The 12,575-nt window shown below is 38.5% G+C and overlaps 1 protein-coding gene across 6 annotated transcripts in view; it reads right to left on the bottom strand.

Annotated features, from left to right (window-relative positions):
- RBM33 (RNA binding motif protein 33) overlaps positions 1-12,575 on the bottom strand; it is a 104,343-nt gene that overhangs the window by 60,942 nt on the left and 30,826 nt on the right. For 5 of the 6 annotated variants that reach the window (XM_062621465.1, XM_062621466.1, XM_062621468.1 and 2 more), the window contains exons 8-10: positions 7,261-7,466; positions 5,231-5,552; positions 94-152 (exon numbers count right to left, since the gene is read on the bottom strand). In XM_062621465.1, the coding sequence (XP_062477449.1) occupies positions 94-152; positions 5,231-5,552; positions 7,261-7,466 (587 nt within the window). The remainder of the gene's footprint in view (positions 1-93; positions 153-5,230; positions 5,553-7,260; positions 7,467-12,575) is intronic. The other variant, XM_062621467.1, reaches the window with a different exon arrangement.

Below are 12,575 nucleotides of genomic sequence, written 5' to 3'. Positions count from 1 at the left end.
ATTTCACTAGAACCGCTTTTATTTGCTATATTAATATTTCCTTGCAAATGTATGCTTATCCATATCAGAGAAGAAGAAACAGCTGCTACTCACAGGAAATCTCTGGGGTCCTACAGCAGGTCGTGGCTGGGCTGGAACTGGCAGCAAGGGCACTGAAACAAGAAGCACCTTTTAACACCATTTGTTTTACCTAACAGTTGTTGCTGTTATTTCCAAAGTCAGTTGCAATAAGAAGCCATGATTAAAATCTGCTACACTTACCCTGACAAGTCACAGTTCTTACAATTAACTTTAAGCAACCATTCCCTCCCCTGCAACATGCAACAGGGCAATTAGGATTCTCCTTGTTAATTTGCATAATTTAATTCTGCATTTTCCAGAATTAAATTGCTCCTTGTTGCAGGAAGGAAAACTAGAATACTTATTCAGCCAAAGACATCTCTTAGACAAAGCTGACAGAGACTCTAACGATAATTTCATGTTTCAGACAGAAGGATACATGATTAATTTGCCTTCTCAACTTCACGCCCCTCAAGATTTCCGAGGTATCTCCCAGTGTCACCACCAACCTCCCACAGCAAGCACAGGCATGAGAGACTATCTGGTATAAATCATTGTTCATAGGAAGGTAAAATGAGGGATGCAGTGGCAATTAACAGCTAGCAAAAACTACTTCATCTGGCCCTGCCACTGTAATAGTACATGCAACTGGGATCACAGTTCATGTAACCACAGAACTGCTGATCTCAGATTAAAGACTGCTAGTTCATAAAGAGACACCAAGAATTAGGAGACCCTCTTCCTGAAAAACAACCTCAAAAATTAGTATTTCAGGGAGATTAACATGGATGACTTGTCCATACAATTGCATTTTAGAAGGCTAGTCACAAAAAAATATCTCCCCAAACATTCACTTAAGGTTATGACATAGTGCACAGAGAACCTACAGCTGGATCACCCTGGGGACTGAATCTACATTTGAATTGCCAGTACAAAGTGTATTGACAGATCTCTCATCTTCCAATGTGCTTTTTTATTTCTTCAAGTTGTCAAAGTAGTTAAAAATACACGTTTCAATGTTACACCAAAGGTCTAGAGAAGTGAAATGCTGTTAAATACAGCATTTCAACAGCACCAAATGTGCCTACATATTTACTAAAATACTTTTAGTAAGGTTATTTTTCCTCAGTTTGTTTTTAGCACTTCTGAAAGTGACAGGAAAATCTTTCCCACACAGGGTTAAACATCAACTTTGTAAACAACTACTGTATGCCACTCCAGAACAGGAAACATGTTAAGAAAAGTAGCTAGTTTAAGGGAAAAGTTCAGTACATTGCCCAACACAGGAGTTTGCCAAGATGCCTCAAAAATCTCTTTTTCCTTGGCAACTGAGGCACAAGAACTAATGCATTAGTGGCTATTTTTAGTCCACGCCCATTGTCTAGCTTCTGTCCACTTTTGTTAAGTACTTGTGGTTTACTAGTTCAGGGACTGATGGGATAAACTAATTGCACAAGTCTTTCAGCACCAAAGGACTGCGCACAAACTTTGTATCATGTTACACAAGAAAATTAGTCAAACAGTCTCATCTTGGCTTCTAATGAACATCTGTCCATACTCAATAGCCATAGCCACTTGGAAAAAATTGACAGGGTGCTCTTGACAGACCTAGGATGAAAATAGCTCAGGTCAGAGAGGCACTGAGAAAAATTGCTGGAGGTCAGAAATCTAGAGGAATGTCAACTGAGCATGGTACTTGCAACTATTTCAGTATCCTGCCTCTGGCAGTAGCATAGAGAGATATATTTATATATTTTAAGGAAATGAATTTAATACTCATGAAAGATAGTAGTTCAAACGTGCCCTTTGGATGCTTGGACACTTGCTGAAGCAGCAGTATCAGGCAGGCATTCATTTTCCTGATGACAAATCTTCCATAGGTTTTAAAAGTATGTTTCAAAAATAATGCACAGTATTTTGTTAGACACTATTTTAAGGAGACTTAATTGCTTTTGGCTCTAAATGCCAATGCTATACTTCAAAAGATGAAGAAGCAATTCCCATATTAATTATTTAGGAGAAATATAATGCTATTTTTCCCAAGATACCAAACAGTTTTGAAAAGGTAAATGGCATACTGATCTACTGAGCCATATAGTGCTCATTAGTTCATGTCAATTTTGGCAGCACCACAGTAACCTTGAAATAGTTGTTTGTGGTATAAACATGAAGGGGAAAAAAAAATCAATACTTATTATCACAGGTTGAATTAGTATTTCATAGTGTATCTACATACAGTCTTCCAGTATTTGTAAACTGATCATACTCAAAGCATTGGAGATGCATTCAGCCAAGAATTACTAACTGTAGCTCAAAACTAATTTAGGGAATAGGACACAAAGAGAAAACTATTTGACAAGCAAGCCACTAAAGGACATGGGATTCAAACATCACAAAAGACAACTGAATGCCAACTGAACAGTAACTGCAACAGGTATGCACAAAGGCTCACATAACTGTTCTAGGGAGGGGTTGATACACTGAGTCCTTCTTAATCATTTATGAAGCTTCAAAAACTAAAAATAGAAATCTGTTCTAAAAGTAGAAAAGTTTGGTAAAAGTAGAAATTTGTTCAAAACAAGCTGAAAGTAACTATTTTTTTTGAACCAAGATTCAAAGGCCAGGCAGGGAGATGGTGGCCACTAGAAGAGATTTGCCTTGGAAACATTGAAAGAACAAGCAAATGATAGGATTCCTCAAGAGTGCTTCAACTCCCTTTCAGGCTGCAGTAGCTGGTACTACAGCCTTTACACATGCTCTTTTACTCACATGAAAAATTCATAATTTACAAGAAGTTTAAGTCTATTTTAGAAAACACTGATACACTCCATGGATTTCAAGACTAACTCAAACAGAAAAGATGTTGAGAAAGTATATGTCTATGATTTACAGTTTGAAAAAGTGTTCCTGGTGCTGACAATTAGAAGTATCTGAGCTTAATCATGCCAGAAAATTAGAGAGGAAAAAATGCTAGTCTACACTAAAACATGACAGCACACCATTAAAATTACCAGAACCTAAGTGTGCATATCAGGTACTTCCAGACATGGCATTTTTAGCTTCCAGGCATCACATTTTCAACAACAGAATCCCAATAAACTTTGCACCTATCCGACTGTATTCTCCCATGGGTAAAACCCCTCATGTATCTGGAAATATATTCAGCCAAGAAGGGGCAAGACATCATCAAGAACATGAAGTCCATCTGATCTTTCATACCTGCCATTACCCTGAAATAAATGATGCTGCATGAGAAATGCATCCTAACGCTGTCCACTACCAGTCTCTGTCAACTGGGCCCGCATGCAGAAGGATTAAACTGAGGATAACTTTTTAAGAGGAAGTTTATAACAGCCCTCCCTACACTGAAACTTCTGTCTACCATTTGCCTGCAGTGACAACTGCCACTGAAGATTTTAGAATTATGCTCATCTTCCCTGAAGAAGACTAGTGATTTCCTACACATTTTCTTAAGGTGTGCAAACGTATATTTTCATGTAACATAACTGTCCTGCTGCAGACTAAAAGACTGAGACGGCCACTGTCAGTCACTGCAGAAAATTCAGCTTCCTATACATGCTTTCTGATCAAGAAGATTAAAATTCTACAGTGATTTAAAAGATTGCACTTAATAGGATGCTGCACACCTATTAGCAGAAATATTCAACAGTCTTGCCAAGGATTCCTTCAGTAAAATGTACAGCACAAAGGTATCTCGTGTGTACTAGTTGCCATCAAAACCCATAGCAAAGATCTTTCTCACTGAAATACAGGTCTTCAAAAACGGATCACTTATTCTCTAGGGCTGCATTATTCATCCAATAATTAAGACCTTCTAACATGCAGGTGGTACACAACTTTATTAAAATCAGGATCTGCAAGTAAAGACAGAAGAACAGACTACTGAAGATCAGGCAAGGGCCTTAGAATACCCACAATGCCACAGATGCAGTAGTAAGGCTGAAACAAGCCTGAAGCCACCTGATAATGTGAAAAGAAAAATACCTCGGACAAAAGAAAGATGATACACTGGCATACTTTTGATGTTAGGCAAAAGCAAAAATCCTCAGCAGCCACTGCTGGCATTAGGAGGATACTCCTACAGACAATTTGTTGACTGTTTCACAGGAAGAGAGGACAGGCATCTAGCCAATTTTTGCCTTTCACAGAATAGTAACTGTTGCTTTGGAAATGATAGGAAAATGCACAGAAGGCATAAATCCGAGACTAAAGGACCTTTTGGACTGCTTCCATATAATCTGTCCCAATGCATAATTTAGTGGAAAGCACTGATTTCATTAGACAAGGAAAAGCAAAATAATCTCTCCAATACAGCTACTATGAAGCCATCTGCGATAAGCCTAAAAGATCTCTATAAACTGGCAATATCCTATCCTTCCAAATTCCTACTTTTCACTGGTCAAATAAATGAAGCAAAGATAGTACTGGCTTGGAGTTCTGCTGATTCGAAAGGGGGAAGAATACAGAAAATCTAATGGTGAATCTGCATAAATACTAAGTATTTCTTCACTTTGTCTCGTCTCAACAGAATCAGAGCTATGCAGGTGTCTCTTTTTCCCTCTTAGGGATTAAACACTTCCTAAGTAATGTTAACAGCTCTGCTAAGAAATGCCCTAAAAAGTGTAGCCCAAAGACTGCTTGTGTTAAGTTATGGAAAAAATGTACTTGCAGGCTACAAATCCAACAATCACAAATGTGCCACTGAAAGGAGAAGGGTATGTATCTTGGTAAGCAAGGACAGCAGCTGGTACTTTTCACAGAGCGTTTACAGTGCAAGGAGTGCTTTGGTGTATTCTCACTGAAATAGGTGGGTGGGCATTCTGTGAATGCAGTACTTACCCGGTTTGAAAACTGACATTCACTACTTTTAAAAAGCACAACCTCTTTTCAGTTTCCATTTTTACTGTGCTTTGCAGGCTTTACAGTAGAGTAACAAAGATGATAAAGAAGTGAAAAGACTTTCCTATTTCAGCTGGCCACAGTCCAACAACATTATGTCTTACTTCAGGCAAAACATTTGTTTCAAGCTTAAGGAAAAAATACCAGCCTGAAGCACATTTCCATGAAGTGATAAACAAACTGCTGCATCTCTGGCATAGAAGATGATGACTCACACTTGCATGACTGGGAAGGTGTTCAGAAAGCTCACCTTGTACAGGTGTCACTACTGTCCCCTTGAAATGTGGATTTATGTGTATGTTCTTCGGTTGCTGAGGTGTCACTGGAGGTGGAGTCATCATTATTCTAGGCGTTTCTATCTGAGGGGGCATATGTAGCCCTGGAGGAGGAGAAGAATGATGCTGATGCTGTAAAGGAAGCAGAGATTGTAACTGTTGCTGCTGCTGCTGCTGCTGTTGCTGTTGTTGCTGCTGCTGCTGCTGTTGCTGTTGGTGGTGGTGCTGCTGTTGCTGCTGCTGGAACAGACTCCTAACAGGTTGCTGGTGTGTTGGAATTAACCTCTGTGAATGCGTCTAAAGTCAGACAAAAGAATAAAGTCAATAGGCTTTAAAGTTACAATATCCTAGCATAAACCAGCACAAAACCAAGACACCACTGGCCAAATATGAACAGAAAAACTTCTGTCCCATATCATCAACTGGAACTGTTAAGAACCATCAGCACAGGGACAATTGAAGACATTAATGTGAAGGAGAGGATGGCAAAGAGTAAGGAAGCACACAGGAAATGAAGACAACCATCCACTTATTTTTAACAGTGAAACTGTCTAGTTTCATGTGTTAGAGTCCTGAATGTATTACTGGAAACTGTCATCAACTGCAGTAAGGTATGTGTGATGATGACTAGAAATCTGAACCCTAGTACCAAAACAAGTCCATTAACATCTACGTCATGTGCAGAAGAGCCTCTCTGAGAAAATAGGCCTAAGAGTAGCAACACAAATCAAAACACAGATTTAGCTAGATTCTTAAGGTATCAGTGCAGCCCATCTATCCATACTACTTGAAGAAAATAATACTTGACAGATACCTTTCAAGGTACGTTTCTTAACATAAAAGAAAGCATCTTGCAACTGAACACTCTCAAATATAATTGACAAAATCAGTTATAATTAAAAAAGTGATTATGTTCAGAAACATTCTTTGCTTCTAAACTCACTGATACTAGATATCAGTCCTAGTCAGTAGGATCAGTAACTTATAAACAGTAGTGCAAAGAGTCCCAAACAGGCCTTTTAGTAACAAGTATGTGACTTTTTTCAGCAGCCATATACCCAGAGCAAAGTAGCTACAGAGTATGGGCACTCACTGTGGTGTGTGCAAAAATGTTTACATTTATGATCAAAATAGCTAGCAAAGACTGCAGCAATACAGAAGTAGGACACCACTGTTTTAAAAGCATGACATAGTCTACTGCAGGGCTCTCAACCGCTGAAATATCCACCGACTCCTGCTAGCGATCAGCACCTAGAGTTACGCTGTTGGAAAAAAATCCCCTTTGTTTAATACAGATGACCTTGTACTGCAAAGACATATACAGGCTTTGTTCTACAATCTCAGCTTCCAGTATGTTTTATGCCAGTTAACAAAGGTAAGTGTGGCCTACCTCTTGATCACACGCTTGTGGTTTGTTTGGGGTTTTTGGGTGGAAAAAGTAGCATCATTTAGATTGTGATTCAAATCACAGAGTGGAAAAAGAGCAAAGAGGCTACCTTTCATCTGAATTCCAAGATACTAATTTATCTAGTGTGAACACCTTCTTAGGGTTTTGCCTCCGCAGTATCATGGCAGGTATATAAATAGATTTTTTTTATTTTAGAAGTATCAGCAAAAATACGTTTGACAAAACCCAGTAAGTATTTTACAGAATTGTATTTTTACATTTAATTACTTTTAATAATGTGGGACTGAACATGTGCTCATGCTGCATGTAGAGGACTTGTCCGAGTAACCAACTTTCTCCTCCATCTTTATGCAAACCAGTAAGTAAGCCTAATTATATTGTATGAGTTGAAAAACACATTTTATTTGAAGGCTTTGAGGTTCCTCAAGTTGAGGCTGGTAGCAGGACTAAAAACACTCTTTACAATCACATTACAAAAGCCCATCCTGCCTAACACTACTCTGAAAGAGAAAAAAAAAAAAAAAAGATTCACTATTTATAATGTATTTCTCTAATTTCCTGAAAGTATTTTCAAAGAATACTAAGGATTAAAGGTACCATTGTTGATGGCTGGTTTGGCAGCAGTGCAGGCCTGTGATCCTTCATTCTTCCCCTATCATTGTCTCTCCTTTGTTCTCCCATTCCATGGCACATAACTGAGCCTCCTCTTCGCCCTCCTCTCCTTGAGCCATACCGTCCCTGTTTAAGCTGCCTTTCTCTCTCTTCAAATTCAAGTAATGCTGCTTTGGCTTCTGCAGAAAGTTCTGTTGAAAGACAGAGATGAGGAAAAAATATTTTAGCTTTGTGCTGAAAATCTGGAAAATATAATAACCAGAAGCATCCCTGCAACTAACAAAATTTGCAAGCACTTCAATCTCCTTTAGGTGGCATGTTAGCATTTCATTATAGACATGTTTAAAAGGAAAAAGCACAGATACCTGTGTCTGTTGCACAAGCAAAAAGCAGCAGGTAAATGAAACGAACAAAAAAAGTTTGGTTGTTGGTTTGGTTTTGGGTTTTTCTTAAAGCTATTGAAATTTGCCTTATGCTGTAAGAGGCAGCTGTGGCTCCTCTCAAATTTGTAGTATCTTAAAAATCCCACTTATCAGCAGAGATGTCATGCAGTATAATGAAACCCCCAGCAAACTTTACAATAAAGAATATGCCGAGTCTTCCATATGAACAGATTTAATCCACCACATTCTTTTGCACATTGGACTGTGTCAAAGAATGACTCCCTGGCTGCTTAGGTGTTTTCCCAGTATGTAACTACCTAGTATCTGCTCTGTTGCATGTGGTTTGAGAACCAGCTGCACTCTACAAGGGATAATTCCACTTAAGAGAGCACACATCAAAATTAGTGCTAAGCTCAAGCCAAATACATTGCCACTGTTAACACCGACTCACATCACAGGCGAGCACCAGAAAACAGATGGTATTCAACCAAGATTGCCAAATTTGCTTGAAACCTGGGATTTATGCTGATAATATTAAAAGAAAACCATATAGTAACAGTCTCAGGTAATCAAGTTACCTGGAAATATAGAGAAAATCTATAACAAACTTAGAAAATACATTGTGACAGCAAAAACAGCGCCATTTGCCAGGTTTCAATTACTCAAAAAGAGATAAACTTGAACCCATGGAACTGAGGATTTTGCCATGTGCCAGCCAGATTCCTTGTTACCGCTAAAATTAACTTCTGCCTCTAACAGGGCAAAATTAAACTACTCTACAAGAAACACATTCCTGAAAAATAAAAACATATTTTGAATTCATATAAGAGGCAATTAGTGCAAAAATTCCAGTTTTCCATTTACAAATTTGCTCTTAATGTTAAAGGAGACTGGGCACAGGGATCACTTTTCAGGATAGTGTTTCTACTTATTAATACTACACATAGTGGCTGAACATATCTGAACACATATCTGAACATCAGAATAAGAGTAGTTTCTATCCAGCAGCTGAGACACTACTACTACATCTCCACGTATCACTACACATCTTACATCATAAAGCAATTGGAAATTATTTAAATTTCTTGTGAGTCTAACAGCCAAAGCTACTTAAGCTAACATTTTAAGCATCTTCATAAATAATTAGTCTTTGTAGTTGAGGACTGACAGAAGGGCAGAAAAGGGTGAGCGCCATGCATTCCCACTGCAGCAGTTGTTCCTACTTGGCTACAAAACCTACCTGCATGAGTGAGCTGTAAAGACTAAATTTGCATGTCCTGGTTTTCAGAGCTATTCAGCACCTCCAGAAAGCAGGAGCTTTTTTGATTTTTAAAAGAAAACTTTACAACTTGCTGACTGTCTAAGAACACAGCAAACATGACAGATTTCTAAAAGCAAAGGATCTGCCATACAGTTTCCTATTTCTTCACACTGGCGATGAGACAAGTACGTGTACCTCCTTTTCTCTCCCCTCTGACACTGCAATTAAGTGTCATAAAACCTTAATTTATAATCATGCCAGATACTCTTATGAAATGTTGCTTTGCCCTAGCACCTGCCTCAAGACATTGTCAGAATCCAAGACAATCAGACTTTATCAGGAAAATCCCGTACCATGCTTTTAAAGGGGTAAGGAATCACACTCCCTCAAGTCTTAGTATAGTATTAAATGTGCATGCTATGGATTTCTGAGAAAAAGTAACACAAATATACTCTGTCCGAAGCAATCAAAAGCATTAGATGCGACTAAAAAGACCCAACTTATCCAGCCTCAGCTGTCAAGGGATAAAACATACCTGGCTTAACAGGAAAAACAGAGCTCTGTTTTCAAGACTCCTTCCTGTCAGGCTTGGCTAACATGGGCTTTTAGCTGGTCTGCAGGAAAGACAGACCACTAGGCCCCATATACTTCTGGGAAGAAACTGTGCCATTACATTGCAAAGTGATAGCTTTCCTCCCTTTAACCAGAGAGAACCCAAATCCTGCAGGGCACTCTGGGCATGCTGCTAGCTGGAAAGAGATCCCGTTTCCCTCCCTAGAATCTTCCAAAGCACAACCAGGTAATCCACATGAAAAGGTTCACTGCTTCTCCCTGGCCAAGAGCTTGTGTGTGTTGTGACCAAAACACGCTGAGCCAGGCTAGATGCTGCCATGTCCCCTAGAGAGTGCATGCAGGCTGCAGGACACTGCCACTGGCTCCTGCATACACTAACCCTGAGCACAGGTATCCACAGCTACATTTGCCTTAGACTGCACCCTGCAAGGAACAGCATTTCAAATCCCCAGGTCTGAGAATCCCAGAATCCCTATTATCCTGGATAATGCAGAGATTTACAACATAAAGCACATTCCAGAACAGCTATTAAAAAATAGAAAATACATCTGCACTTACATATACACATAATCCAAATCAAGAGAGCAAATACTGTCCTTTGTTTTAACTTCTCTCCATTATCCAGACTTGCAACATGATTACACTATGTGCTTCTGCACACAGTGCAACAGGACAACAGTGAAACCACTATTTTTACTTTCTAGTCTTGACCAAAATCTCAGACACTAGTTATCAGAGTCAACATAAGCCAGCTAAGCAGAAGGTAACTACCACATCCAATAACCTTTGTTATCACTTTGCAAATGGATTAAGTGTAAGGGTTTGTTCTGTTTTAAATTAAGTACAGAGTGAATACTTTAGTTTGGTGATGCCAAACAAAGCCATTTTTCTTCACGCTCCTTAAGAGGTAATTAATCCAGAGGCATAAATGATAATTCCTACTCCAGGAAGACCTTCAACTACATGCACTGAAAGAAGTTATATATTTCTCAAAGATGAGAAACTCAGTATCTCTAGAAATCAACTGCATAGCTGTCCTACAGTATCTTTCCTTTAAACTTTTCAAACCACTGCTTACACATTATCTTGGATAAAAAAGGGTTTTAGGAAAGCACTCAGCTACATTCAAGAGAATACTCCATATTTTTAAATATTTTTTACCACCACACACTTATTCTCATCTTGACTGTACGGTTCTTACACACAAAGTTAATGCAGTGAATCAGCAATTATTTTTCTAGTGTCTCTAAGTGTCAAGATTAATTTCACTATCGCTGGTAATAAAATGGTTTCAAATGACATCTTTAATCAGCAAGTAAGAATGCACTCCTCCAATAGAGACAAGCTGTCACAAAAGGTCACCAAAATGTGACAGGATGGAAATTACATTTGTAACTTCAACTGAAATGTTAATTCCTCTTTAAAGTGTTTCCTCAACTACCTTCAGACTTTAAAGTAAGGAGATGCAGCTCTGCAACCAGTAGCATTCATAAAACTTCTCTATAATCTCATAAGCAAGCAGGTATTTATAAGCAAACAAGTATTTTTTTCACTGTTGAACTCTCCACCACATGGTAAATCATCTGGTCTATCAAAATATTAAAATGAAACACTAGTATGAATAGAAACCATTTCACAACAGCAAGACTGCCTTTTTGCCAAAGAATAGTTTCAAAAAGAGCTCTTTGGTTTAGAGATTCAGCCACATTTGCATCATCTTTTCTTTATTATCCAAGAGCTACATCCCAAATCAATTAAGATTACACTTAAGAAGAAGTCTAATTCAAATCTTTGTCCCTTTAACAGACAAGCTCCATTACAGTTTTTCTTCACATTGGCTGGTCTTGTGTTTACATTAAACTATAAGGTAAATCCAGATACATGAAAACATATGCAATTGACATTTATTTTGCTATTAAGTGCAGAAATTTAGCTATTCCAGTGCACTCTTGTTTTTAAAAAGAATCTGTTTTGTTAAGCCACCAGCACCTTTTGTACAAATATGATATGGTCTGTATGTGGCATGTAGAACTACGGTCTTATGACTGAAAACACATTTGGAATACACTTCAGCTAAAATATCCCTTCCCCATATAGACTACTCTGTGCCTCTAGAGGGTTCCCTTCAGTCTTATTCTAATCAGAATCAATTCCCGTTTATTAAAACAGTGCTGAATAAAGGACCTTAAATACACTTCCCCTGAAACTGCAAGTACAAAAAGCTGTTTGCTAAATACAAACAACGGATGAGAAAGATCTGATTCAAACTCATGCACTGACATCTCCCTCTCAGCATAACACAGCCTACATGAACACCACTGCAAAAATCTGGTTCAGCCTCTGCAGCTGACTCCCTGCTGTTCATGAACAAGTCCTCTTAGCCACAACACCTTTGTTAGAATTAAGGCTTCTCAATTTTTGCAGGCATAGTAAAAGCCCAAATTCACTGTAACTTAATTGAAGGATTAGTAGGCCATGCAACTCAAGGAAAAAAAAAATTCACAGAATTAACATCCTTTGCAAAGCAAGGCTTTAAAGGTAAGAGGAAAATTTCATAAGGATGAATTCCAGCAACCTAGGCATGTTCTGTAAATGCAATTCCAAAATGTCCTATTGTCTCAAAGACACTTACCTGGAACAAAAGCAGAAGCACACAGCTTCCAAGCTCACACTGTGTGGCATCACTCTTAAAGCAATGCTGTGTGAAGAATCCATTCCTACAGCCTGGCAAAACCGTGTTTATGCTGTCTGGTACTTACTTGCCAGCTGGGGTAAACCATGACACTGAAGTATCATCAAAACATACATATTCTCCCAGTTGTATCTGACAATTAGCCAACAGTATCTGACAATTTACCTTCATTACCAGTTCACCTCTCTTGCATACCTTGATTCTCCTCAAAAGATCAGGCCCTTTTCTCCACAGTTTGAATTGATATTTTGATTCAACAGAAAAACCATGAGACTGGTACAGCTTTCTGAAAGCAAAACTTAAATTTCTGCCTACCTCCTTAATATCACCATTAGTTTGACTTTTTATTATTATTACCACAACTGTTAGACAAACAAAGAAGCAATACAGT

This window comes from Pezoporus occidentalis, unplaced genomic scaffold (assembly GCF_034315485.1).
Source record: "Pezoporus occidentalis ecotype Australia unplaced genomic scaffold, CSIRO_AGI_Poc_V1 ctg23, whole genome shotgun sequence".
NCBI classification, from domain to species: Eukaryota; Metazoa; Chordata; class Aves; order Psittaciformes; family Psittacidae; genus Pezoporus; species Pezoporus occidentalis.
This window is presented reverse-complemented; position numbering and strand designations above follow the sequence as displayed.